This window comes from Cotesia glomerata, linkage group LG2 (genome assembly GCF_020080835.1).
Source record: "Cotesia glomerata isolate CgM1 linkage group LG2, MPM_Cglom_v2.3, whole genome shotgun sequence".
In the NCBI taxonomy this organism is placed as follows: Eukaryota; Metazoa; Arthropoda; class Insecta; order Hymenoptera; family Braconidae; genus Cotesia; species Cotesia glomerata.
In genome coordinates, this window is record NC_058159.1 from 3,239,785 (window position 1) to 3,266,948 (window position 27,164).

The 27,164-nt window shown below is 31.1% G+C and overlaps 1 protein-coding gene across 2 annotated transcripts in view; it reads left to right on the forward strand.

The window, feature by feature from the left end:
- Positions 1 to 27,164, forward strand: part of LOC123260063 — a 174,632-nt gene that overhangs the window by 12,779 nt on the left and 134,689 nt on the right. For both annotated transcript variants that reach the window (XM_044720986.1, XM_044720985.1), the window contains exon 2: positions 3,756 to 3,908. In XM_044720986.1, coding sequence (XP_044576921.1) covers positions 3,756 to 3,908 — 153 coding nt within the window. The remainder of the gene's footprint in view (positions 1 to 3,755; positions 3,909 to 27,164) is intronic.

Below are 27,164 nucleotides of genomic sequence, written 5' to 3' on the forward strand. Positions count from 1 at the left end.
AAAAATTTTTTTTTGACACAAGAAATTTCACTTATTCCAACTAAATTAATTCTCTTGCTTTAAATAATACATATCTTGATCCAAGAAAATTCATTTAAGTCAAGAAAATCTTGTTGTTTTGAGAAAATTCAGCCTCTTGCTCCAAAAAATTTAGTTCTTGATAGAAGTAAATTTTCTTGTCTTGAGAAAATTTCTCTCTTGCTCCAAAAAATTAAATATAAAGATAGAAGTAAATTTTCATTAATATTTTTATTGATTAACATGTCAAACGGGAAGATCAAATAATATTGAATCATTTTTTTCATTCAATATGTATAATTGCACGCTAAAATAATATAAAATGGGTATTCAATTTTCAAGAGAAAAATTTTCTCAAGGTGAGAAAATTTTTTTCTCTGCTGAAGTAGATGACGCTGCTTCCCTAAAGTATCTAAAAATCTTGATCAAATATAAAAATTTATTGTATCAAGTATTTATAATAATTTGAATCAAGAAAAAATCACTTCCACCAAAAATAGAATTTCAAGAAAAATTTTTACTTTGGCCAACACAACTTCGGTCTTCCTTTAGGCACCCGAAAATTTTCTTGAGCCAAGAATTTTGTTCTCCAGTCAAGAAATTTTTATTTCTCTATAGAAAATAATTTTCAATGAGTTTAAAATAATATTTATCCTAAAGACTCTAGTCAGGATAATGGGACAAACTTATTAAATTATTTTATTGTCATTAGTCCATGAAAAGTGTTCAAAGTTTTAATTTAATTTGACGTTCTGAAGTGCCCGAAAATCGAGTTTAAAGATTCCTTTATATACATAGGTAGCTATGAAGCTTGTTAAAAATGAAGAAGTGACGTCGCAAAAGAAAACCAGAGAATAAGTGTATAGTAATGTATCGTGTATAGTGGCGAAGCTAATGCGTGTAAGCAGCCTGAATTGTCGTAGACGTTGTCGGGCATGAATGTAAAGAGTGAGCTGTTTATTCGCCGTTAAATAAATGACTAGTGTGCGGTAGGTGAGGGGATTTTTGTCACGGCACTTTGTCTCCATTTGCTATTATATTATATTGTACACAAGACATGATCGCTGTCGCATGTAATTACCCGGACGACAGTGGAACAACATGGAGAACGCTGCTAGACACACGATGGCGTGTCGCACGCGTCAAACTTTCCTCTATATGTATATAACAGCATATATATTCACTATATAATATGTAATACGTTAATAAAGAGACATTACACGTTATGTTTAGATGTCATGCTTTGCTTCATTTTTTATTTTTATCTCCAGGCATGACATTTTTATACCGTGTTATTATTTTTAATTTGCTCGCTTAGCAATCGTTTATTTAAATACTTTTACTATGATAATACGCGATTAAACCCTTTCCTATCGTCCCACCTCCTTTACCCCCACCCATTCCCAAAAATATGTCAGATGTATTTTTTTACACCATAGTTTTTTTACATCTTATAAAAAACCACATATGTTAACATTTAATGTTCTTATCTAACACTATGTAATAATAAAATTATATTATTTAATATTTATAACTAACGAGATCTACAGCTCGTAGCCAGTTAGTAAAAATTACACGAAGTATTAATATGTTAAAGTATTTTTAAGTAATTTTTATACTTATTAAATTTTTGTTATGTATTTTGAGTGAAACAATAAAATTTACTTTTCAAAAAAAAAAAAAAAAAAATACGTGATTAATTATTTCATTTTTTTTCAATATTTTTTTAAGAATTTTAAAACTTTTTTCTTCGTTCTAAATATTCGGAATTATTGGTCGTGATTAGAAGAGCCTTTAACTAAGCCTATCTTTAAGCCAATTTTCACATAGAAAGTAATCGACCTTTGATCTCTCCAGCTACTTTGATTGTAGCTTCTTCTGATGTGACGTCACTCTTAATTACTCTTCTCAATGATCAACAGTAACAATAACAAATAAGACACCAGTGTCATTTGACAAAAGACCTTATAATTTACGAACCATGCAATAACCTCTGACGCAATCCGCCTCTGACTTCATTTTAATTAATTACCAGACTTATCACCTTGACAATTAACCTTCTGAAAAGAATAAGACTAAAAATATTTAGATAATTTCATTTTTCGTGGATTTTTTTTAAATATGCTGTTGGAAATTTCTATGCACTGAAAAAAAAAAATTAACACTTGAGCCAAGAAAATATTTTTTTTCTTAATTATTATCTTGAGCGAAGAAAAAATTGTTTGTTTGACCCAAGAAATTTCACTTATCCCAACAAAATTAATTCTCTTGCTTTAAGAAATACGTATCTTGATCCAAGAAAATTTATTTAAGTTAAGAAAATCTTGTTGTTTTGAAAAAATTCAGCCTCTTGCTCCAAAAAATTTAGTTCTTGATAGAAGTTAATTCTCTTGTCTTGAGAAAATTTCTCTCTTGCTCCAAAAAATTAAATATAAAGATAGAAGTAAATTTTCATTAATATTTTTATTGATTAACATGTCAAATGGGAAGCTCAAATAATATTGAATCATTTTTTTGTATTCAATATGTATAATTGCACGCTAAAATAATATAAAATGGGTATCAAATATTCAAGAGAAAAATTTTCTCAAAGTGAGAAAATTTTTTTTTCAGCTGAAGTAGGTGGCGCTGCTTCCCTAAAGTATCTAAAAATCTTGATCAAGTACAAAAATTTATTGTATCAAGTATTTATGATAATTTAAGTTAAGAAAAAATGACTTCCATCAAGAATACAATTTTAAGAAAAATTTTTACTTCGGCCAATACAACTTCGATCTTTCTTCAGACACCCGAAAATTTTCTTGATCCAAGAATTTTGTTCTGTGTAAAAAGTTATTATCTCCTCTCTTTACAAAATAAAAAAAAATTATCGCCTTTGAACTTTTAAGTAGTTCAAATTTTCTTTCCCAGTTTTAATTTAAATTGAAACTTAAAGCCCAGCGGCTTGTTTGCTTTAAAAAAAACTGAAGGGTGACCTCTGAAAATCCCAAAGAAAAACAATGACCCGATTCATAACACTGTATTTTTTTTTTTAACATAACAAGTTTCTTTCTGAAATTTTTTCCCATGAACAAGAGCAAGAAATTGAATAGATGCAGTGTCACCGGTGATTAAAAAATGAAAAATACATAAAACATGATAGCCAATCAAAAGGTCTTTTATGAGGGAGTCTATTCTTTTTCACTTGACTCCTCCGGTGCCCAGCTCCTCAAGATAAAGAGTCACAGTCACATTTAACATATAACATAACAACATGACATCACATGTGATGTGGATGGATCTGTTATATATATGCAGCACGTTAACGTGTAAGGGCTCCTATCCGGGAGACCACACGCCTTGAGCGAGCCATCCATCTTGAGGAGTCTCATATTCACAGAGTGACACTAATGCTCTTCTGTATACTGCAAAATAAGCATAAGAATAATCATAAGTAACATACGGATCTGCATCACATTCACATTCTTATTTTTATGCTTCGAAGATCGGCGAGTTGCCGAGTCCTTTAAATGTCCCTTTACTTCTTATAAGCCCTGGCAAGTGGCCTGTTGACATGCCGACTATTTTCTCATCAACTAATTTATTATCTCCTCCATTCCATCTCTCACCAGTTGTATACATTATTATCTCCTTATCCTCACGATCAACATTATTATCCTTGTACACAACTCGGATATCTAAGCGATCTTGTAATTGATTTTTTTATCAACTTTTATTTTTTATTTTTATTTTTCCAGCTGCCTTCATGGTTTGCGAGACCAGAAACTCCAATAAACTCATCCTCGAGTCATCCTCCGTCCTCAACTAGAAATCACCTCGATCTGACGAGAGCCGCCGAGCCGCCGATTAATGGATTAAGTATTCATGGCCAGATACCGACTATTTGTACGGTGAGTTTTTTTTTTATTAAATTCTCATAAAAAAATTTTTAATTTAGCAAAATTTAAAATTTTGTATAAACAAAAAAATTAGAACTAATTTTCTAGACTCAAAAAAATATTTAAAAAGCGAAATTTTTTTTAACTGGGGTAAAATTTTATTTTTTTATTTTTTTTTTTATAAAAATAAAATTTTATTTTTTTACAAAAACTTTTTATTAGACTAAAAATTTTTTTACTTTAAATAAAAATTGACCCAAAATTTTTTTTATAAAAATTGAATTTTACTGAAAAAGAAATTTTTATTTTTTATTTTAAGTATAAATTCTAAAATAAAAATAAAAAATAAATAATGTAAAGTCGTGTCAGTTCTGTGACTCCAAAAGTTTAAATCTAAAAAATTAAATTACGCATATATAAATAATTATCAGAGAGTAACATCGATACCGTATTATTATATTTAAATCTGAATAACAGACAAGTTTGCCTTTAAATTAAATAATGAGTGTTTTATTTCACGAGGATGACGATGCCGTGTAGTCTCCAGGTGACACCGTAAATTTGTGTCACGAAAACCCCTCGAACTGCCGGCACATATAAAGTAGATATATGTATGTATGTATGGAGTCGAAAAAATAAAAAAAAGGAGTACGAAGTACGTACAAGATCCGAGTGGGAATCGTGAACATGCCGCGGGCCTGTAATTTTATTTCTTTATCGAGGGGACGTGGTCGGGGCTTCACACTTTACTACCTTTGAATTCAAGAGTCACGCCATTGGCATTGCCATTCGATGTTAAAACGTCGCTGGACAACCGAACCCAAGGTATTAAATAAAGAAAAAGGACGAGTGAACTGTACCTTTATCGGAGAGAGAAGAGGACTATAATGATAATAATTTCGAGCTTTATGTCGGTGATATGAGCTATTGAGAAAGTTTTATTGTGCATTCGTACGGAGGAAATTCGAGGCGTGAAAGTTCGGTCTAACTGTTGACACGATATACTTCATACTTTATATTTATATACATGTATATATAGTGCATGCGGTCGATATTCAATTTACAACTCGTCGCAATGACGTTTGTTCCTTTTATTTAAAAACTTACGTTAGGAATTAAATAGACATATTGCTTTCAAGGTTTTTGTTATTTTAATCTGTTTCTATTTTACTTTGAAAATTATTTAAGCATTAAAAAAAACTTTTTGAGTCAAGAAAAATATTTTGTTCAAATTTCGATTCTTACTTCGAAATATTTAGTTCAAATTAATTCAAAATTTAACGAATCAAATTAAGAAAATGAAAATTAAGGCGAGAAAATTGTCCTTCATTTCAGAATTTTGTTGTTTTCAAATAATATAAGTTATATTTCTCTCAAAAATTGATAAAAAAAATTAACTTGATTAAAAAAAAAATTTTGAACCAAAAATATAATTTTATAAAATTTTATCATTTTCAATAAAGCTGAAAAATTTTTTAATCAAATAAAGCTTTTTCATACCAAAAAAAAATTTCTTAGTTTAAAAATTTTTTTGCTTGATGATCATCAAATTTTTCAAAATTCTGTTTTTGGTTCAAAAATTGTTAACCTGAATCAATTTTTTTACTAATGAACAATTTTTTTTAAATTTTAATGTTACTTTTTATACATCAAAAACTTTCCAATCTATGAAATATAAAATACTTTTGATCAAATATTTATAATTTCTCGAGGTAAAAAAATGAATTTTAAAAGACGAAAAAAAAGAAAAAGAATTTAAAATTTAAAAATTGAACATTAATATTATTATTATAATAATTCTGTATATTTAACAAAACAATTTAATTAAAAGTACATTAACCTCCGGTGAAAAAACTTAAGATTTAATTGAGCATGGAGCTAAAGACTAGAATCGGACAGTAGGAATTGACCGTCTCGGTGCTGATTTCACGGATTCTTTATTTTCTCTTCCTCATACTTATACTTATACCCTCAATTCAGCAGCCAGTATTCAGTACAATGCCGAGGCAGCTCCACTGCAAATAAAACTCGACTCTTATTCAGTCTCTTCATAAATGAATTAACCCACGTGGCTGTAGTAGGTTAATAACTTTGTTCAAGAACCCCGGACTTTACTACTATCCAGCATTTTCTTCGGGCACTACAGAGTCGCTCTCCAGACGTAAATCTCGCGGTGGATGGATAAAGACCCGTGACTGCCAGGATCGCGAGTGATCAACGGCTAATGATGATGAACGCGGTATTCACGAGACGAATCTCCAGCAAAGTGCCAGAGCAAACTCTTCAGCACATATAACGGTCTCTTAATATTCCTCTCTTCGTACCTATACCCCTTATTCGATACTTATTCGAGACAAGAAAAAGACCAGGAAACAGTAAAGAATTTATTGCAAAAAATTAAATTTTCTTTTCTGATATTTTAAAGTTAAAAACTACTTTTTTAAAAAAATTTAATAATTAGACAGAATAATTTATATTGAAATTAATTTTATTTTTACTGAAGCTTTATTAAAATACTTGAAAGAATTGAAAAAAAATCATTGTTTGATTATTAAAAATTAGATTACTAATTGAGTCAGTCGTAAATTTACTAATCGATCTTAAAAAGAAATTGTCACCCTTTAAATTAGATAAAATTTCACTGACTCAATTAGAAAAAATTAAAACCCAAAATTAATCCAATATTTAAATTTTTCAAGAAAAAAATTTTTTGATATTTTTCATTGTTTACGTTCTGAACTTAAGATCTCAAAATTAACTTGATTTTCTCTGCAAAATTTCCTTTAACTCGCCAAATAACTCTTACAACTCTGAGCAGCACATTAAAACCTCGAGCCATAGCGCATCACAGCGTCAAAGAATCACCCACTGTACGTCGGCGATGAAATGATATTTTTTATTCGCCGATCGAATTAATAATCCGGCTATTCAGCGAGACGTATTCGAGTCAAAGCAAAGCTAAATGCCAGCCGGGCTTAAGCAACGCCATCATCATCATCATCATGCGCTCTCATTGATCAGATCTCCCATTTAGTCCCCGGAGAATTTGCACGTACTTGGCGTTATTATGAATTATATATTATATTATGTATTACCTTGTTTATTTGTATACATCTCTTTCTTCTTTCTTTCCATCCCGATCTATATAGATGAATGTTTTTCAACGTGAATGGTTGTCGAGTAAGACAAGCAAGCTCGTTATTAGCCATCCAGTTGAAGTTGTGTTGATGCCGAGTAGGCTGGCAAGCTGATAAAAAATGTAAGACATTCATCGGAGCGAGCGTTAACGACTGCTCATACCGTTCTGCTGGACAAAAAGGACGATCTATCAAATTGTCACTAGCCTGGCTCAGTGTATTGTACACTCTACATTCACGTTAAACATTCACACATGTGCTTTCTATTTGATAGTATATAGAACTGTAGTGAGCCGCGCCTTGCCCAATAGCCACCAGCAGTCCTCAATCCTCAATCCTCAATCTACAATCTCTGTCCAAGTTGATACGATGTACCAACGTCTAGATGGATTTTTTTATTTTTATTTATGTTACTTTTTGTTGGACGTTGTCGAGTATGTAGCGTATTACTTGGACCGCCAACGTCGCGGATAAAAGAGAGACAGAGCTATTAACTTCTCGGCTACCAGATGGTACACTAGTCTGACAAAATACAAACGCGGGTAGAGACAATCTTTATAAATTAACAACTCACCAGCATTTGTTTATGCTCTTTGCTTTCTCTACGTTATTATATTATTAAGCCGAGTTAATAATGCCACGTGCCTCAATCCCTCACAAGATTGTATGTTAAGGAATTACTGTGTTTGACGAAGAAGAAAATAACCGAGAATTCTTAGCCACTAAACAACCAATTGGTAATTTTGATAATTCGAGGGGTCTAAGATAAATACTAATAAAAATGTTCCTTATTGCTTCGTATGTGAGGACAAGGGGCGTAGATGTCTGCGAGGCGCTTCCTTTTCCTCAGTACGATTACTACGCGTCGTCATTACACCCAGAAAATAATGTACCAGAGGTGAGTCCAAGGCACCGGTTACCAGCTGTCGGCTGATGGCTGTTGGCTCGGGACAATTGAGTGGTCAAATCTTCGTCAACTTGATGGGGTTATTATAGATATTAAGTATATGCTTTTTACCTTTACCTTTGCCAACGAGTGATATAATGACGACCTGACAGAGGATTATTCAAACCGTCTTTCTACGGGACTTGGATAAATATTCTCTAATGTTTATTTACTGAAAGTTTATTTAATTTATTTAATATTAAGATCATAAAGCATAACTACTATTAACATAATGATGGAAGAATTTAATTGAAATTTGAAATCTTAATTGGATTGTAATAATTTTTATAATAATCAATTGAGCTAAAAATCACTTAATATTTTCTATGTATCATAATACAAAATTTAATTTTAAAAATATGCAGAAATTTAAGAAATCGCTCGTGTTAAATAAATTTTTTATAAAAAAATTTAATGTCACCTGTAGATAATATATTTAACTACACAGAAAAAAAAGTTCACTTCAGCAAAGAAAATATTTTTCTTCCTAATTATTTTCTTGAGCGAAAAAAAAATTTTTTTTTGACACAAGAAATTTCACTTATTCCGATAAAATTAATTCTCTTGCTTTGAGAAATACTTATCTTGATCCAAGAAAATTTATTTAAGTCAAGAAAATATTCTTGTTTTGAGAAAATTCAGCCTCTTGCTCCAAAAAATTCAGTTCTTGATAGAAGTAAATTTTCTTGTCTTGAGAAAATTTCTCTTGCTCCAAAAAATTAAATATAAAGATAGAAGTAAATTTTTATTGATTAACATGTCAAATGGAAAGATCAAATAATATTGAATCATTTTTTTTTTCATTAACTATGTATAATTGCACGCTAAAATAATATAAAATGGGTATCAAATATTCAAGAGAAAAATTTTCTCAAGGTGAGAAAATTTTTTTCTCAGCTGAAGTAAGTGGTGCTGATTCTCTAAAGTATCTAAAAATCTTGATCAAGTATAAAAATTTATTGTATCAAGTATTTATGATAATTTGAATTAAGAAAAAATTACTTCCACCAAGAATAGAATTTCAAGAAAAATTTTTACTTCGGCCAACACAACTTCGGTCTTCCTTCAGATACCTGAAAATTTTCTTGAGCCAAGAATTTTGTTCTCCAGTCAAGAAATTTTTCTTTCTGTGTACGAATGTGTTGGCGCAATGAGCAAAGAGTGTGTTCTAACTCACGAGTGCCAAAAATCTTATCCATAATTGTACTAAATAATAAATATTGGATAGTTTAATATAATTATCTATAATTACTCTGAAAATGTTAATAAATTTTTCATATCCAGCAAACTCGCGACTCCGCGGATGATCTTAAGCATCCTTCCTGATCGGCTCGTAAACGAGGTGCCCATTAATTTGGCACGAAGCCCAATATGGGCATGTAGTGTCGATCTTTTTAGTGTAAGAATAAGAATAAGAGGTGAAGAAGGGTGAAGAGTTGAATAAAAGGAAGAGCTTGGGCTCGGACGCGATGGAAACCGATAGGCTGTGGGGATAAAATAAGTTTAGAGGCGTGAAATTGCCAGTAATTTTACAAGCCATAACGATCTACTAAATCCGTAAAATAATTAAGGGCGCAGATGTTTTCGCTCGGTACTCACTGGTAATACGTAGCATTACTTTTTCTGGCTCTTTTGTGTCAAGGGATTGTATAATAAGAGTAATAAATAAAACAAAAGTTAACGAGTATCAACTCAGGGTTTTGACATACGGAAAATACCGATTGCAACAGATTCAATTCCCATCGCGTGACTCGTAAATATATTTTTTATATTTTTATTTTTGTTTTTGTTTTGCTCCCAGCAGCTTTTTATTTAAGACTTTATTGGCAGGTATCCGTATCTCAGTTTCTCTACTATGTGATAAATGATAATCCACAGCGATGCTATGGATCGGTTATAAAATTCACCTCACGGACGTCAATCAGCTTGTAATTAATAGCTGGATAATTGTTAACGATAATTGTCAGTGATCTCTTGAGATCCAGGTTCATCCGGCACTCGTCGACCAAGCTGTACACTGCCTCTGCATTCTCACGCCGTACTACGATATAATACGGGTACAGGTACATGTAATCGATCTACTTTCACGCAACGATATTCTTCTTATTATTATATATTTATAATAGAGGCTGTACCAACTAATTATTGTTTTTCATTTTCTTATTAATCATTTGTGGTGTATTTATTTTCTTACTTTCATTCCTCGATAGTACTGAAGACTTTCAATTTAACAAATTCACCACTATTAACAGAGTTTTTTTCCTTAGGACAATCAAAAAAATGATTTTCTTCTTTAAAACTTAACTCTTCTCTAGCGAGAAGATTCAGCGACAATGCGCCACCTGTTGGAATTTCTAAACACTACTTTTTTTTTTAATTATATTTACGCATGTATTACCATATCAGATCATATATGCCTAATTTTATATCAGATACTCTCATTGAGTTCATTTATTAATTCTATAGCGGTCTCGCGACCGTTATCCGTAAGTATTCTTCGGGATTCTTCGCGATTATTAGTTCCACCTTTTCTCTGCTTGTTTCTTTTTTGTCCATGTATTTATATATGCTGGAATAAAGTATTAAGTGTATTATATATCTATATATATATATAACATTGTATACCGAAGACAAGAGTCCGTCTCACTACCGTAAGCGATATAACGAGGGCCCTCTCGACCCAGGTAGCCGATGACTGCTCGTTCGTTTCACGCCCGATTTCATTTTTCATCTTACATCCGCGCTATTTATCTCACGGACCCTACACTACTTAATATTATGCACGGTATTACTTTTTTAATTACTTTCACGATCTATATCATTATTATTTATTAGAAAAATTACACCCGATTTTTCAAATTTTATATTTAGACTCCGAGAATTTTTTTTTTCGTTCAAAACACAAGTATGTTATTAAAAAATAAATTATTTTTTTTTGTTTTTCATAACTCCAATCACTAAATCCACATGAATATATCCATGTATTTATTTTCGATCTCCCTTTAATAGACGTACCCATTACAGCCGGCATAATCGGAATAATTAGCCACGCGGTGCGGATCCAGCCTACTCTGCATATTTCTGACGGTCTTGTTTCAAAACAGACATAATCGTAACTGGTAACTAGTAAATCGTAAATCGTAACTCTCCTGTGGTAGTTTATCCTCGCGGATGAGATGGGAGTCGAGTTTGAGAGTGAAGAGAGCAAAGGTTTCATAACCATCGAGATCGGAATTAGAATTATTGGTTAAACTATCATAAACTTCGATCAATGTAATCGTTTATTGGCAATTTTAATTACTGATTAATAAAAGGTAAATTATTGTTGACCCTTTGATTTCTCTGGAAGCGGGTAGAGCCATAATCGATCATGGGATTGAGCATTGATCGATCCTATTATTTATTATGGCGATTCAAATTATTAAAAAATAATCCGCATGCGATGAGACACATCTAAACTACTGCGGACTCACTTCGCTGATGATGATCATCATCATTATGATTATGATTATGATTGTGATGAGATGGGATGATGATGAAAAGAGCTGGTATTGCTTGTAAGGGTACTCAGGCCATCGATGTGTCGGTAAGCATCACGATCGCGCGGAGCACTCGACGCGAGTCACGACCTACTAATGAATGATTATGCTACAATTTGCCCCGGGAGCTAGCGCAATTTATTAAATTACAGTGATTCTTATACACAACTTGCGCACGTTTAATGATTCCAGTAGTCTCATTGTCTTTCCCATTTTTAACTTTATTTTTAATCACTGCTTATTATACTTGCTTGTACACTAAAAAATAGGTTAATTTAAGCCGAGAATATTTTGATCTTCAAAAATTTTTTCTTTTACTAAACAGATATTTTTCTTAATTCAAGAATTTTTTTTTTTAATTAATAGTGTTAAAAAAATCAAGTTGAGAAAATAACTTTGTTTGTTAGAAAAGAATTTATTTTTAAATTAAGCGAAAAGACATTTTTTTTTTTCAAACGTACAAGACTTGAAAATTTTTTAAATATTCTCTAATCTTAATAAATAAATACTTAATTTAATAAAATGAAGGTCCGATACTTGAAAATATTAATTTTTTTACAAACTAAAGATAATGAAAAATTTACTCAAGACCAGACTCGAACCCTGTTCAGTTCGCGCTCTTAAGATAGGGTGGTACCACTTCGCTAACCCAAAATTCACGTACACGCACGAATCGATTGGAAAAAAATGCTACTCTATTCAATTATTTGAAACTTTTGAATCAAAATATTCAATATTAAAAAAATAATTATTTTCATTGAGATATTCGTCATTTTCCTTAAAATGTTCTGTAGGCAAGAATATTTTTCTAACATGAGCCAAGATATCTTTTCTTTCTCGGTATAATTATGACCATCATCATTTTAGCACTGAAAATTCTTACACTAGTTTTTTTTTTGTAATATGACTCAATATTTAACTTCACTTTACTAACAAAAGTTCAACAAAAGTTCAATCAACACGCTCAATTTCACGGCAAAAAATCTCGAGTTTCACCTTCAGCAAATAATTAAAAAGTAAATTGGATAAAAATCTTTTAATTGGCCTCAGTAAATCTCCCAGACAATAGAGGAAATAAATCACGTAGTAATTTTTCACGAGTCGAATAAAATAATTAATAAAACTCGATCACATTGTTGTCGACTTCACCCACAATAAATGCTGCAGCTATCTCTCTCTCGACAGCACACAGATCTCGAAAGTGCCTACACCAGTGAAGTAAACGTGTGTGCCTGAGGTCACTTCTAATCAAAATCCTAACGAGTGATCGCCCACATGGGCGTGGTGCTGACTTGCTCCTCGACGCACCTTTGATAACAATCCCGGTACAGGGAGAAATGTAACGCTCTGCTCGCGAGTACAAGACACTATACTCGACTCTGAAAATCTCTGTTATATTCGTAATATATATATATATATATATAACTTAACACTAACTCAACTCTCTTACTCTTCGATACAAAAATATATAGCCGGGAGTCATTCATTCCCTCTACACTTCACAAACACGCATAAATATCTTCCATATGTACAATACTTATACGTACAAACATTACATCCAATATATTAAGACTCGATATGTGATTTATCATTCTCGCGCGATCGCCATCCTCCATGAACAAAGAATCATAATAAAATTGAAAAAAAAAATCAATAATAATAATAATAAAACAATAAAATATTTAAGTATTTAAAAAATTTGTGATGATATTTAAATGAAAAATGAACTTGTATTTTAAAAATAGTTTTATTGTTGCTATTTTGGACGAAATATTGAAGATGCAAAAAAGTAAGAAGCCATTTTTGTAGGAAATTAAATTTTCTATGGTCCTTATCAATTTTTTTGTATCTATGATTTTTTAGACAGAATATATCAAAAATAATACAGAAAGAAAAATTTCTTGACTGGAGAATAAAATTCTTGGCTCAAGAAAATATTCGGGTGCCTGAAGGAAGACCGAAGTTGTGTTGGCCGAAGTAAAAATTTTTCTTGAAATTCTATTCTTGGTGGAAATCATTTTTTCTCAATTCAAACTATCATAAATACTTGGTACAATAAATTTTTATATTTGATCAAGATTTTTAGATACTTTAGGGAAGCAGCGCCACTTACTTCAGCTGAAAAAAAAATTTTCTCACCTTGAGAAAATTTTTCTCTTGAATATTTGATATCTATTTTATATTATTTTACCGTACAATTATACAATTTGAATGAAAAAAAATGATTCAACATTATTTGATCTTCCCATTTGACATGCTAATCGATAAAAATATTAATGAAAATTTACTTCTATCTTTATATTTAATTTTTTGGAACAAGAGAGAAATTTTCTCAAGACAAGAAAATTTACTTCTATGAAGAACAAAATTTTTTGGAGCAAGAGGCTGAATTTTCTCAAAACAACAAGATTTTCTTGAATTGAATAAATTTTCTTGGATCAAGATACGTATTTCTTAAAGCAAGAGAATTAATTTTGTTGGAATAAGTGAAATTTCTTGTGTTAAAAAAAATTTTTTTTCGCTCAAAATAATAATTAAGAAGAAAAATATTTTCTTGGCTCAAGTGAACCTTTTTTTCTGTGTAAAAAATTGTAGCATTGAGAAAATGTGTACACTGAAAAAAAAGTTTAAGTCCTATCGCAATACGTTTAAGCGTATGACTTATACAGATGGCGCATTTAACATGGGTATAAGCCATACACTTAAATGTATTGCGATAGGACTTATACTTTTTTTTCAGTGTATTTGAATAAAAAATAAACTTGTTGGTGGTGTTATTATTATTATTTTGGGCAAAATATTGAAGATACAAAAAAATAATAAGAGACTATTTTGTAAGTGAATTAAATTATCTAAGGAAAAGATCTTTATCATTTTTTTCATATCTTTGATTTTTCAGACAGAATATATAATAATAATAATTGTTAAAAAAAAAATTATAAAATTATCAAAGACTTAAAAAAAAATCTCGATAACAAAATAACAATAATGAATGAAAAAATGATCAAAAAATATTTATCTTAATGCATGGATCCCTAGATATCAAGTTGAAACGGTATTAAAACCTACGCGATTCCGCGTGAGCCGTCACGAGATAAAAAAAAGGCATGATCTTTGGTATTCGCGGTTCGCGGTTCAGTATCGTCTACATTACATTAGTTGTATTTAATTCTGGGTTGATTTGCTCGTGCTGGGAGTTTGTTGCAGCCCCGAAGCCTGGGGGCTTTACATCAGCAGGTGAACTTGTGTATAAATAATACAAATACAAATATAAATATATATTACAAAGTAAACCCCGAACCGCGGATGGGAGGCGTGGCTCAAAGTAGAGAAACGGACAGCTACGAACCGTGAAACCATACTGAGACCTTTTGTCTATTACAGCGACTTTCCGCGGCAAGCTAACGATAAACTTTATCGCTGTCATATTCGCAGAGTTACAAATGTGCGTTCATTTCATTTTAAAATATATAATATAATTAGAGGCATAGATAATGTTATTATTTATATTACTGGATACTGGCATAGAGCCTTAGACGTTATGCAACGGCCACATCATTGTCGAACCACACAGAGAGTTCCTGATTATATCTTTACGATTTGTGATAACCGATCGCGTGGGAATCGCTTCGTTACCTTTCGATTCTCCGGTTTTTTTTTCAATTTTAAGACTCTGATGCATGGATTATTATTTTATATTCGATACTCGATAATATATATAATAGGTAATGACCAATGAGGAAGTACTTGCTTCCTATTTACGCTGAAAATTGAAATTATGCACGAAGAGAAGATAATAGTTATAATCCCAATGTAAAATTTAATTGTCTTAAATTGAGCTAAAAAGTTCTTGGAAGAAAGTTATCTTTAATGGATAATTTTAATCAATAATAAAATGATAAAAAATTCAATCAAAATCTTAAAACATAAAATCTTTACATCAGCAAAATTAACTGCGCTAATTTACCCGCAATTAGTCGGGAGTAATGAAGTTATCGCTTTGGGATTCGTGTCCCCGATTACACGGCATTTACATGAAATCGCGTGTGTCCCGGCGAGAGGTAATGCATGTGTACTTGCTACAGAATTATATACGATGTACGAAGTACAAAGTACGGTCTTACAGGTTAAGGGGTAGCTAGGTTGTATGTACGACGATGACAAAGCGTATACTTAAAAAATAAAAAAATTTATATTGTAATGCCCGGGATAGGAATAGCACGGTGTCGTTAGCCGGGTGATTAACGGCTCACGCTTCTTACCTAACGGCTTATCTCAATTGTTAACATGAAAAGTTGTTACTAGTGTCACGCCTCTGTGTTTGTTCGATAAAATACTATATGCCGGGTGCTGGCTCGTTGTTTATTTCATTTTCGTTAAAAGAAAAAAGCTTTAAATACTTTTGTTTACCTCGCTGTTAAAATTCATTTTATTTGTTTTTTTTTTGTTTAATTATAAAATTTAGTCGAGTTCTCGGTACAAATTAGCTTTTAAATTATTTTCTTGCTTGTGTGTGGTACCGGATGGATGTTACTGATAAAAATACCCTTTGCAATTTGTGTTAAGGGAAATTTTAATTGAGTATATTGATTTGTTTATTTATGTACACACAAAAAAAAATATTTCTTGACTCAAAATTAAAAAATATTCTTGCTTATAGAACATTAAAAAAAAAATGACGAATATTATCTCAATTAAAGATAATGATTTTCTAAATATTAAACATTTTGATTCAAAAGTTTCAAATAATTGAACAAGGTAGCATTTTTTTCCAATCGATTCATGTGTGCACGCGAATTTTGTGTTAGCAAAGTGGTATCACCCTATTTTAGGAGCGCGGACTGAACAGGGTTTAAGTCCGGTCTTGGGTAAATTTTCCATTATTTGTAATTTGTAAAAAAAAAGTTTAGAAAATAATTCTTAAATTTTTAAGCCCTGTACATTTGAATAAAAATGTCTTTTAGTTAAATTTAAAAATAAATTCTTTTCCAACAAACAAAGTAATTTTCTCAATTAAATTTTTTTAACATCACTAATTTAAAAATAAATTCTTGGATTAAGAAAAATATCTTTTTACTCCAATAAAAAATTTTTGAAACCCAAAATGTTCTTAGTATTTAATTTCATGCACGAAAAAATTAAAAATCAACTAATTATTGCCACAAAACGAGAGCTCGAGCCGTAAATTGCAGTCTCAGTCTACAATTCATAATTGGGGTGCAAATCAGGGTTATCTGAAGATGAGAACTCGCGAGTAAATAAAAAATATTTTGCACCACACTCGCCTTTCTGTCCTCTTCTCTTCTCTTGTCAGTGAGCCAGATAATTACCACATTGGGATCGGTCATACATTTTGCTCATCAGAGATAGACTACCAAGCATGCGTGTCCACTTAGCTCCTTTTCTTTTTACGCACAAACTAAACGTTTGTTACTTTTACTTTATTTTTTTATCTTTTATCACCTCAGCTCACTAAGCCGCTTCTTTGTCCAGGTCATTTTCGACCTGAGATTTACGAGCTTATATAATTGTGTACATTATTATTGTGGATAGCGCTAGCGACACATTTTTAGGGAATTTTTTCCTCAAATTTTAAATTTCAATAGCTCGGATAGAAACCGTAGACTTAAATTTATTTGCCCGGTACTTTTACTTGTATTACCAGTATTTTGTTGAATGTAGTTTAGTGTTTGCTCAACTACTTAGATCGTAAACCGAATCGGTACACTGTGTAGTAAACGGAAGGGAGTTTTTTGTCTCCGGCAATTAACACCTCGGCGGTACTGTATTTAAACTACTCCTCTGAGCTTCGGTCTTTTTTCTTGATTTTTCCAGAAATTTCCAGTAAAAATAAAAAATAAACCATTTTTTTATTTTTATCTTTTTTTTTCGAAAAAAAATTTTAAATAGTCACTAATAAGTTTAAATAATAATTATTATTATTTTTGAAACCGAAATTTAGTGTCTTTAATTAAATAATTTTTTACAAATTCAAAAAAAAAAAATTAACTTGATTAAAAAAAATTGTTTTACTCCAAAATCAATATTAATAATTTTCAACAAAAATAAAATTAAAAACTTTTCGATGGTTTAAACTGCAAGTAAAAATTTTAAAAAAGTTTCATAAAAGTTAAAATTTGATTGTGAATATTTAAATTTATCAAACTTTAACCTTTTAATGTAACTCATGTGTGATCACGCGACGTAGTATCGTTAAGTTTTGTTTATGAAACCGGGTGTCCTCCACGTTATGGCAATATACGTACTGTGGGATCCACCAGCTGTGATTCACGATTACCTGTACAATAATGGATCATCACATGCACTCTACGTACTCTTATCAACGCGATGCCACATGAAATAAATGTTTGAATTTTAAATACCTATTAATTTAAGTTTCATATTTTCTGTTATTATTATCACAATCAACTTTTGAGAATAAAAATTAATTATCCGTTGTGGATTGTAGAACGCATATGAATGACTGAATGGTGAGTACCGAGCATAAAACACGATTGATCAGTCAACAATTAGCGTCGACATTGGCTTCATCGTAAAGTAATGTCTCAATTAACTGAGAGAAAATAATCTGAGAATCTAGAGGCGTAAACTCCGGAGGATTGTGGAGGAATACATTAATGTATGCTCAGAGTTCTCTCAAGAATAATATAATGCAATATAATATAATATAATATTAAAGGTTCGTGCGTTTTATATTTAATGTATCGCGTAGGCAAACCCCTAGAAGGGCGATCCGAAGATCCAATAAGACAAGACCGATGAGACAGCTGTGGGTGGACGTAGATTGCGACCTGACATCACCCTGTAGTCTTAAAACTTTTTTTAGTCTGCAAGAATTATTTTTTTTTTTAAATTAATTATTCAATTTAATTTTAAAATTGAATTTTTAAATAAATAAATTTCATCTAAATAATAATTTTTTTCGAAATATTGTTCTAAATACAAAAAAACAAATTTTTTTTATTTATAAAAATTAAAGACAAAATATCAAAACCCATTTGCTCTGCAAGCGCAAAAAAATAATTGAACAAAATTTAGAGTAAGTGACCGTGACAGTCAGCAGGTTGAGCATTTAACCTCTCTAGTTACATTCAAGATATACTTGGATAATAATAATTACTCATCTATCCATCCATCAGCGAATTATTATTAATAACAGCCGATAAAAGTCTGTACTTGAAACAATACAATTAACTCTGTACTTTTCGCAAATATATATTCATCTCCCTGATCAGCCGGAATGATTCATACTAGATAAGCATAAGCAGTAACCACACGGCGTATTCCACTCACGAACACAAATATTAATAAGAATACTCATACGTAAATTAATAACCTGTCGACGCTTGCATGCGCAAATAAATACATCTATAAATATGAATATGAATATGAATATAAATTAGCGTTGCACTTGCTCGCCGCGACGCTCTGTATAATTACACAGAATTAACGAGTCACTTGCTCCGTCAAAAAAAAAAAAATAATTATAAAAAAAAATTATGTAAATATATCTTGTGAAAAAATTTTCTGATATGGCTTGAAATATACAATTTTTAATGTGGCCATATATATCCATATATGTTACGATGTGCCATATATAATTTTTTTAAATTGCCATATATGATCATATAAAAAATGATATATATTATACGCAAATATCAGCCATATCAAAAAAATTTTTTACAGTAATATTTATTATAATTGTCAGTCTAGAGTTTAAATTGAAACGTATTTATAATATATATATTTATTATGTTTGGTAAATTGAATTTAGTCGATTGAAAAAGTGAGTGGTTGGCCAAGTGTGCGATTCGTCGAAATCAAACTGCGGAGAGCTATTACTTATCTACGATCTTCTATTAACCTTTAGTAACAAAACGCCGTGAATGTGACGCAATGTTAGGCGTTCGATGCCTTGAGAATTACCAGTACAGTATTATCATGTGTGTATGTACGATGTATGGATATAGAGATGTGTGTGTTGGTACAGATGGTAGTACTGTTTACTACGTCTACTATTACTATAACATATATTTAAATGTATTATATAGGAGCTTTAAGATTTAAAATGAGAATGAGATCTAAAGTCTGTGGGATCGATCAGCTGTTTCACGTAATTACACATACCTATCTCAACGGATTGTGATTTATTGTTTACTCGATTGCTGGCAATGGCTCGCGCTCAAGAAAACAATGCTATCATGTTTGGTGAGCCGATGAGTAATTATATGATTGAGAGCGAAAGCATTTTAATATATACCTTTTATTTTATTTCGTTTTTACTATCTATTTTATTTTATTTTATTTTATACTCAATAGCATGTAATGTATTTATTTGTTTTTATCTCACTGATCTTGTAAATGTGTCAACAGGAAAATTATGAAATTTTTATTCTAAAAATTTTTACTATGAAACAAAATTTTCATTTTTATTGAAAAAATTTTCCTAAATCATTTTTGTGAAAAATTAATTGTTAAAATGAATATTAAAGCGAGAAAAAATTATTTTCGGTTTATCACGCTAGTTTGTATCTTGAGTAAAAAATTGTGAAAATTGTTTTAGCCCGGAATAAAAAAAAACTGACGTCATACTCAGTAAATTATCGGGGCAGGTGAAGTCATAAGCAAGTAATGGTTTGTTTAAATTGAATTTTGGAAGTCTATTATAGTCGGAGTGTTGGTATACTTTGAAAAAAAAAAAAAAAAAAATTGATGCGACGACATATGCTGAACGGTATCTTTTGGTTGGTTATTGCCGTTTTACAACGACACCGTCCAACAGTAATGTAATGACGATCGTAAAACTTGTATTTTATATAGGTATTACCTAAGAGCAACAACTACAACATTTAATACCAATTACCGTGACATCCGGATCCCGACTCGTCATGCCGATGGATCGCAAGCGAACCCGATTTACGAGCAGCCGAACACGCCTGGAAATACGCTCCAAGATGGGACCTTACCAGATGAGAGACCCAATTCGAGTGCTGAATGCTCACGAATTTATGATCCGACATTATTATTTTTCCCAGGTCGCTTTACTGTGGGAACTCTACACATTGTAGGCACCTAGTACCTGGTGTCATTAATTTATCTCTACTGACTATGACGTTCAATGCATGATAGTTGAGTACAAATTATTGGAGTTTTTAACGATTCAAACTACCAATTAGTGTGGGTGTCTTCAATTAATAACAATTCTGTCATTTTTGTGTCAATTTTGTGATGTGACCCGATTGCCATATTACAAAATTTTATGTGTCCATCTGACCTAATATAGATTTATGTACAATTTTTCATAAGTTCTGATGCGGCGAGATATAAAAGTTGGCCATATCAGGTCATATTCCAATATATTTAACTTTATGTCGCCTAGTACGACTTAATACGTCCATATGTAATTGTTAATGTTTCCAGATATGACATATAGCGTGATATGGCCAATTTCAGATCATATGTGACCATATCCAAAGTTCGTATTTAATTTTTATGTTCTAAAATACCCACAATCTAAAAATTGATCTTATTAAGCCATATGAAGCCATATGAAGCCATAGGAGCCTATAAAGCTATATTAAGACATATATGGCTTAATGTGCCTAAATAACTTGATAATTGACGTAGAAATTTTATAGTAAATACATCTAATTAAAACTTATAATGAACAATTTTTTATTATAATTCTTACATTAGAAAATTTTTTTACGGTATCAAAAATCATAAACTAAACTTTAATATCATTTCTTTATTCTATGAAAATTTTCAATTTAAATTTCCATTATCTAGAAAATGAATCGTTCACGGTTTTAATTACTTAAAAAAATATGATGACAGTAATTTGACCAAAAGCAGAACCTTGAAAGCATATAAATAATTAGATCCTTCGAAAATACCGTGGTGGATGCGTGACGATAGGGCGTATCGGTCTCGTTTGGTTTCCTCACCATTTTGGCACCTGCAGGTGAGTTATAAAACGTCATCGGAATATTATGAGTGTAAAGAAGCGTTGAGAAGGGAATACACATTTACCAGCATCATCACAATAATACCACAACGCACCTGTCATCCTTAAAGGCCCTTAAAATAACAATTGTGGTTCCTCAGGATAATTCTTATTCTTCTGCAGTGTAAAGTCTTACTACCCATCTTGGCGCAATGCTCCTTCTGGACAGGACACTTTGGATAATTAAATAAAAAGTGTTGATCATACTCACGAGCATTGGCCGTGACTGAGGACTTACGACTGATGACTCATGACTCATGAAAAAATAGATCGGTATTTATTTTTATTTATTTATTTATTCACACCACAAATGTCTCTGGTCTCTGATCTCCGGTCAATAGAAGAATAATAGGAAGAGGAGCTCCTTGACGAAGAAAGAATTTCGCGGTCGTTCACTTTAGCCTCATGAGCATGAGGAAGACAAGTATAAAGTGTAGAGAAGAATATTTAGTATTTATTTATTTATTTATTATCATTATTATTATTATTATTATTATCTTTCTCTTGTATTTACATTGCCAACCCTAAATAAAGATGTGTCTTGTACACCACTGGTTGGTGGTTGGTGTCTTGGATGAGTAAGCGGTGGCGAATTAACCTGAGACTGAGTATAGTAGAGGCCAAGGTGAGAAAATCAACTTCTGTCCTCTTACATCTTGTCAAGATTCTTTCGTACAATTCTGTTTGTTCCACAAACAGAAAAAGGTCAAGAATTTGGCTGGCCTGGCCTGGAGCTAGATGATGTTTCAATATTTTAATATTTGGCCAGTGGGATTTTAGAATACCACCTAAATTGTGTTAACTGGCAACTGTTTACATCAATCTGTTTGACTTGGATTCAAATTCAAACCCAAGAATTCCTTCCTTTGTATGTCTGTTATATTTATGAATATTCAAAGTCAAATGATGTGATGTGATGACAAATCCGAGTTAGCATCTGTCTGTCAAATTATTTACAGACTTAGAAGGGCTTACAAAGGAGTCCAAAAAAGAGGTGATTTTTCCGTAAAAGAATTTTCTGATATGGCCAATTTTCACCTGTGATCACATAAGGTTTGATCTAATCATTTTTAGCTAAGAATGAAATTGAAAAAATTATTAAATATGATTTTTAATTTTTTTGTTAAATGTGTATGGCCATATTATTAGGAGTTGGAATTAATTTATAGCGTTTTTAACTTTACAAAAAATTATTCATTTAAATTCAAATATAAAAAATCCCTTATTCAATGACGTAGCCAATTTCTGAAGCGTTTGACATGAGTCTTCATTGAGCAATTCTTCCAATTCTTCATCTTCAAACTTTTTCAGCTGCCCAGGTCGTTCTTTATCTTCCAGATCGAAATCACGACTTTTGAAACGTGCAAACCACTTTCTACGTGTTTGCTCAGCTAGAGCATGCTCACCATAAACATCCACTAAAATTCGATGACTTTCGGCAGCAGTTTTATTCATATTAAAATAATGAAGCAAAACTCCCCGCAAAAACACTTTATCCGGAACTTATTTTGACATCTTTAATGAATTACGGAGTGTTGTTGTTTACGTTAAAAAATAATAATGATAGCTTATGACACCCCTAATGATAGCTGTTTCACATAAAGTAGATAACTTTAGTTACCAATGGAATCCTCTACTATTTGCGCTATATTTTTTAAAACGCTACGAATTAATTCAAACACGTAATAATTCATATTAAGTCAGATATATCCTGATGTGGCATATATTTGACCTGGTGTGGCCTAATAAGCATATTGAATCTATTAAATTTTCCAATATGGTCTTATATGTCATATATGGCCATATACATAAGATGTGGACATATATGGCCATATCAAAACAATTTTTAACGAGTACTGATGACAATTCTAGCCTCCAAAATTTTACTGATAAGTTATTTTATAACTTATATTTATTTATACAGTATGCAATGCGATATGAAGTGTAGACACATATAAGGGAGGTCCTGGAGGGATTAACGATCCAGCAGTGTCACTGTAGAGGAGAGAGCCTGCTACCAAGTACCGAGTGCTGTCGAGTACCACTCGAAAGAGCTGGGTGGGCTAATTAGCCAGGTTGCCTAGCAACCGGATATATGCTCAGTACGCCGATTTATGCGAGCGCCATTTCTGTATATCACTCGACCTCTAAACTCGATAGCCCATTCAACATTATAATTACACTATAATTCTATTTTATTTTTATTCATTTTATTCATATTGTCTTCGGAGGGCTTTTTGTTCTTCTATTTCGCCGGTCATTCTCCGACAGACTTTTGAAATTGCTACCTTATCATTCTGACTAACGAGCTCTTAACCTTCTTCACGCACTGTCTCGGACTTTTCTAATCACTTTTTTTTATTTATTTACTCTGAAAGGCTTGCTTATTTTGGAACATAATAAGAACCATTGTTGATGAAAAATTTCAATTAATTTGGGACAAGAAGAAGTGTCCTTGAACCTGCCTTCAATGTCACCAAAAATAGGGCGAAAAACCATAAATATTTGTATTTTTATAAATGGTTTTTGGAAATAATAAAACCACAATTGTATATATTGTGTGAAATGATCATTGATATTTCTTGTCGCCTTTTATAAAAAGAAGGAGCAATATCACCTGTAATTTTATATTCATAAATAAAACTCGACTCGGACACTGGACCCGAAATCATTGACGGGACATTATATTATGTGTCCATTGTTGGTCGATCGTACCACTTTTATTCACTTTTTGATGTGGTCCTTGATCTTTAAATTCTTATAAATTTTTTTCCATTTATTATTGCTATCAAATGACGCTGCAGCCGCGAAGAATAGGGAACTTGACTCGGACTGTTGACTGTTGACTGTTGATGGACGTGTCACGGACATAAAATAAAATAAAATCCCTTTTTATAACGTCATCTTCAGTGGCACTTGAAAAGATACCTTTGAGAATGAGAATCAAGATACTTTATTTCTATGAAAAAAAATACCTGAATAGTCAGTGTCACTCTGAGCAGCTCTTGATGTAATGGTATGATGGTCGGTTGACTAACTCTTGACTCCGAATTCTCCTCTCTCTTATTCACCGAGTCCTATTCAGCCTACGATTTATTATTTGAACTTACAATATTTTTATTACATTATGTATTAATGATGTTTGTCATTACGTATGTTTGTCTTTTGTCATCGAAACGCAAGTATGTCAGATTTTATTTAAGTGATATTCAAAAGCGCCTCACTAGACCATCTAGTTCCCGTCTATACAGTCTACAGTCATCACATATATTTCGTTAAGGTCATTTCAGATTTATTGTACTGATTAAATGTCATTGAGTTGCATTGCATTCACACATTATCCACACTGGCCATTCATTCGAGTGATCTGACAATTCAACGATTTGACAGTCGCCTTCGTAATAAGGTCAAGTATTTTTTTCATAAATACATTTTGAAATTTTTATTTTAGTCACTTACTTTATGTTGATTGTTTTACCTTGACATTTTTTTGTTCAATTGTTACTAATATTTTTTTGAAACTTCACTTCATTATTTTTATTACTTATTTTCATTTCAAAATAAATATTTGTCGGGTAATAAAAAATTTTATGGTACTTTCTAATTATATTTTTAATTTATTCTATAATGATGATGCGACAGAAATTTCAAAATCATTCTTAAAACTTTTTTGGAAGTTTTTTTTCCTTTTCTTAAAGACTTGATACAATTTTTGAAGCACATAAATTTGATAGATTCAAAAAAAATATTTTCTTTACGTTTTAATATTTTTATATTAAATTTTAATATTTTTATACTATATTTTTATTTTTATATTATATTTAAACTATTATTAAATTTTAATTTAAATTTCCAAAATCACAAACCTCAAAAAAATAAAATTAAATCGATTTATATTTAGCTAAAAAATAATTTATTACAAAAAAGCAGCTCAATTTTAACGATCTGCTACGTAGTTATTACATTAACAGCATATGTGCCGTGCGTTAATAAAAAAGCAAGGTATAGCAAAATAAAAATAAAAATAAAAATGATCAGAGGAATGTAAATGTAAGATGACTGGCCAGATGATTCTACATGTCGAGAGACACGATTAGAATAATCATAAAGAGGTATATATAGTGATTCAAAGCGTTTAGAATAACAACTCGTTCTGTTTACCATAATGGGCACATAGTGGCGAAAAGATCCACGGTATATATACTGTGCCTCAAAAATATCTGAAGGCAAAGGACTCGAGACACTAAACGATAGGGAGGAGACCAGGAGATTAAGGAACTCTGGCATTGCTCTTATATTATATTATATTCCATTATATTATCCTGGGATCTCGCGTCCTTTCGCTAATGTCAACAGATTAGCCCGGTAATAGTGAAATTACACGTTCGCGACGGCAGCATACACCAAGTCCTTTCCTCTCAACTATATTTCGTCTTCCCTCTCTTTTAATACACCAGAATTATCTACACTGATCGTTGTCGTCCGAAAGAGTCGCTTGTATCCTTCGTAATACTCGTAATCGCGAGACAGAGCCTCCAAAACGGATTTTCGGTAATTCTAGGGTTAGAATAAAGTATTTTGTATATATATATATATATATATATTCTTCTCGTCCAGACGAGACGAGAGGTCAAATGGGATTTACCCCATCGCAGCAAGATTACACGAATTATTTGCGCGTCTGAAAATAAAAGTTTCCAAATTCCAAATATTCATCCTTCAAGCAAAAATTTTTTATCATTTAAAACTCTGCACACTGATAGTAGGATTTAGTTCTATTTAATAAGATTTAGTAACAGATACTAAATGATTTAATAACAAACCTTTTATTACCAAATATTTAGTAATAGGTACTAAATCATTTATTAAAGCCCATTTAGTTCCATCAAATAAATATTTAGTAGTATTTAACAAATTATTTATTGCTACTCAATAAATCGTTTATTGGTATCAAAGAAATTAATTTTTTAACTAATTTTAGCGTACAGCCTAACTTTTTAACTTAAAATAAATAAAAATAATAAAAATAAATAATTTTAAGTAAAAATATAAGGTATTATAAAGAAAAGAATCTCATTAAATTATATTTTTTTGTTTGAGACATTTATAAAATTTAAAATTAAACAAGTTTTTAACATATCAATAATAGACAAATTAAAAAATGTAAACTAAACTCCACTGAGAAAAGACATAAATAGAAGATATTTATTGAGAGTATGTGTGTTTTTAAAGGTTTAATAAATCTCCCAAAATCGAGCTGAATAAAATAATCTGAGTTAGTGAATAGGTTATGTATCACATAAACATTGGAATTAAAGCATAGCCATCTACCGACAATACTTGCCAAATAAATATTTAGTACCTGTTACTAAATATTATTTGGTGGAACTAAATATTTATTTCCATGTAATAAGGCTTTGTTCATATAAAGAAATTATTTATTAAACTGTAATAAATAATATTGATGGGTACAAAATATTTGTTTCTCCCAAATAAATGAATAAAAATTTTGTTACTAAATCAATTTAGTACTCTGTACTAAATCCTTCTATCAGTGCATTCCCGTGAAAAATTTCTCTTTCATGTCACGAGTTGTTTTAAAATTAAAAAATAAAAAAT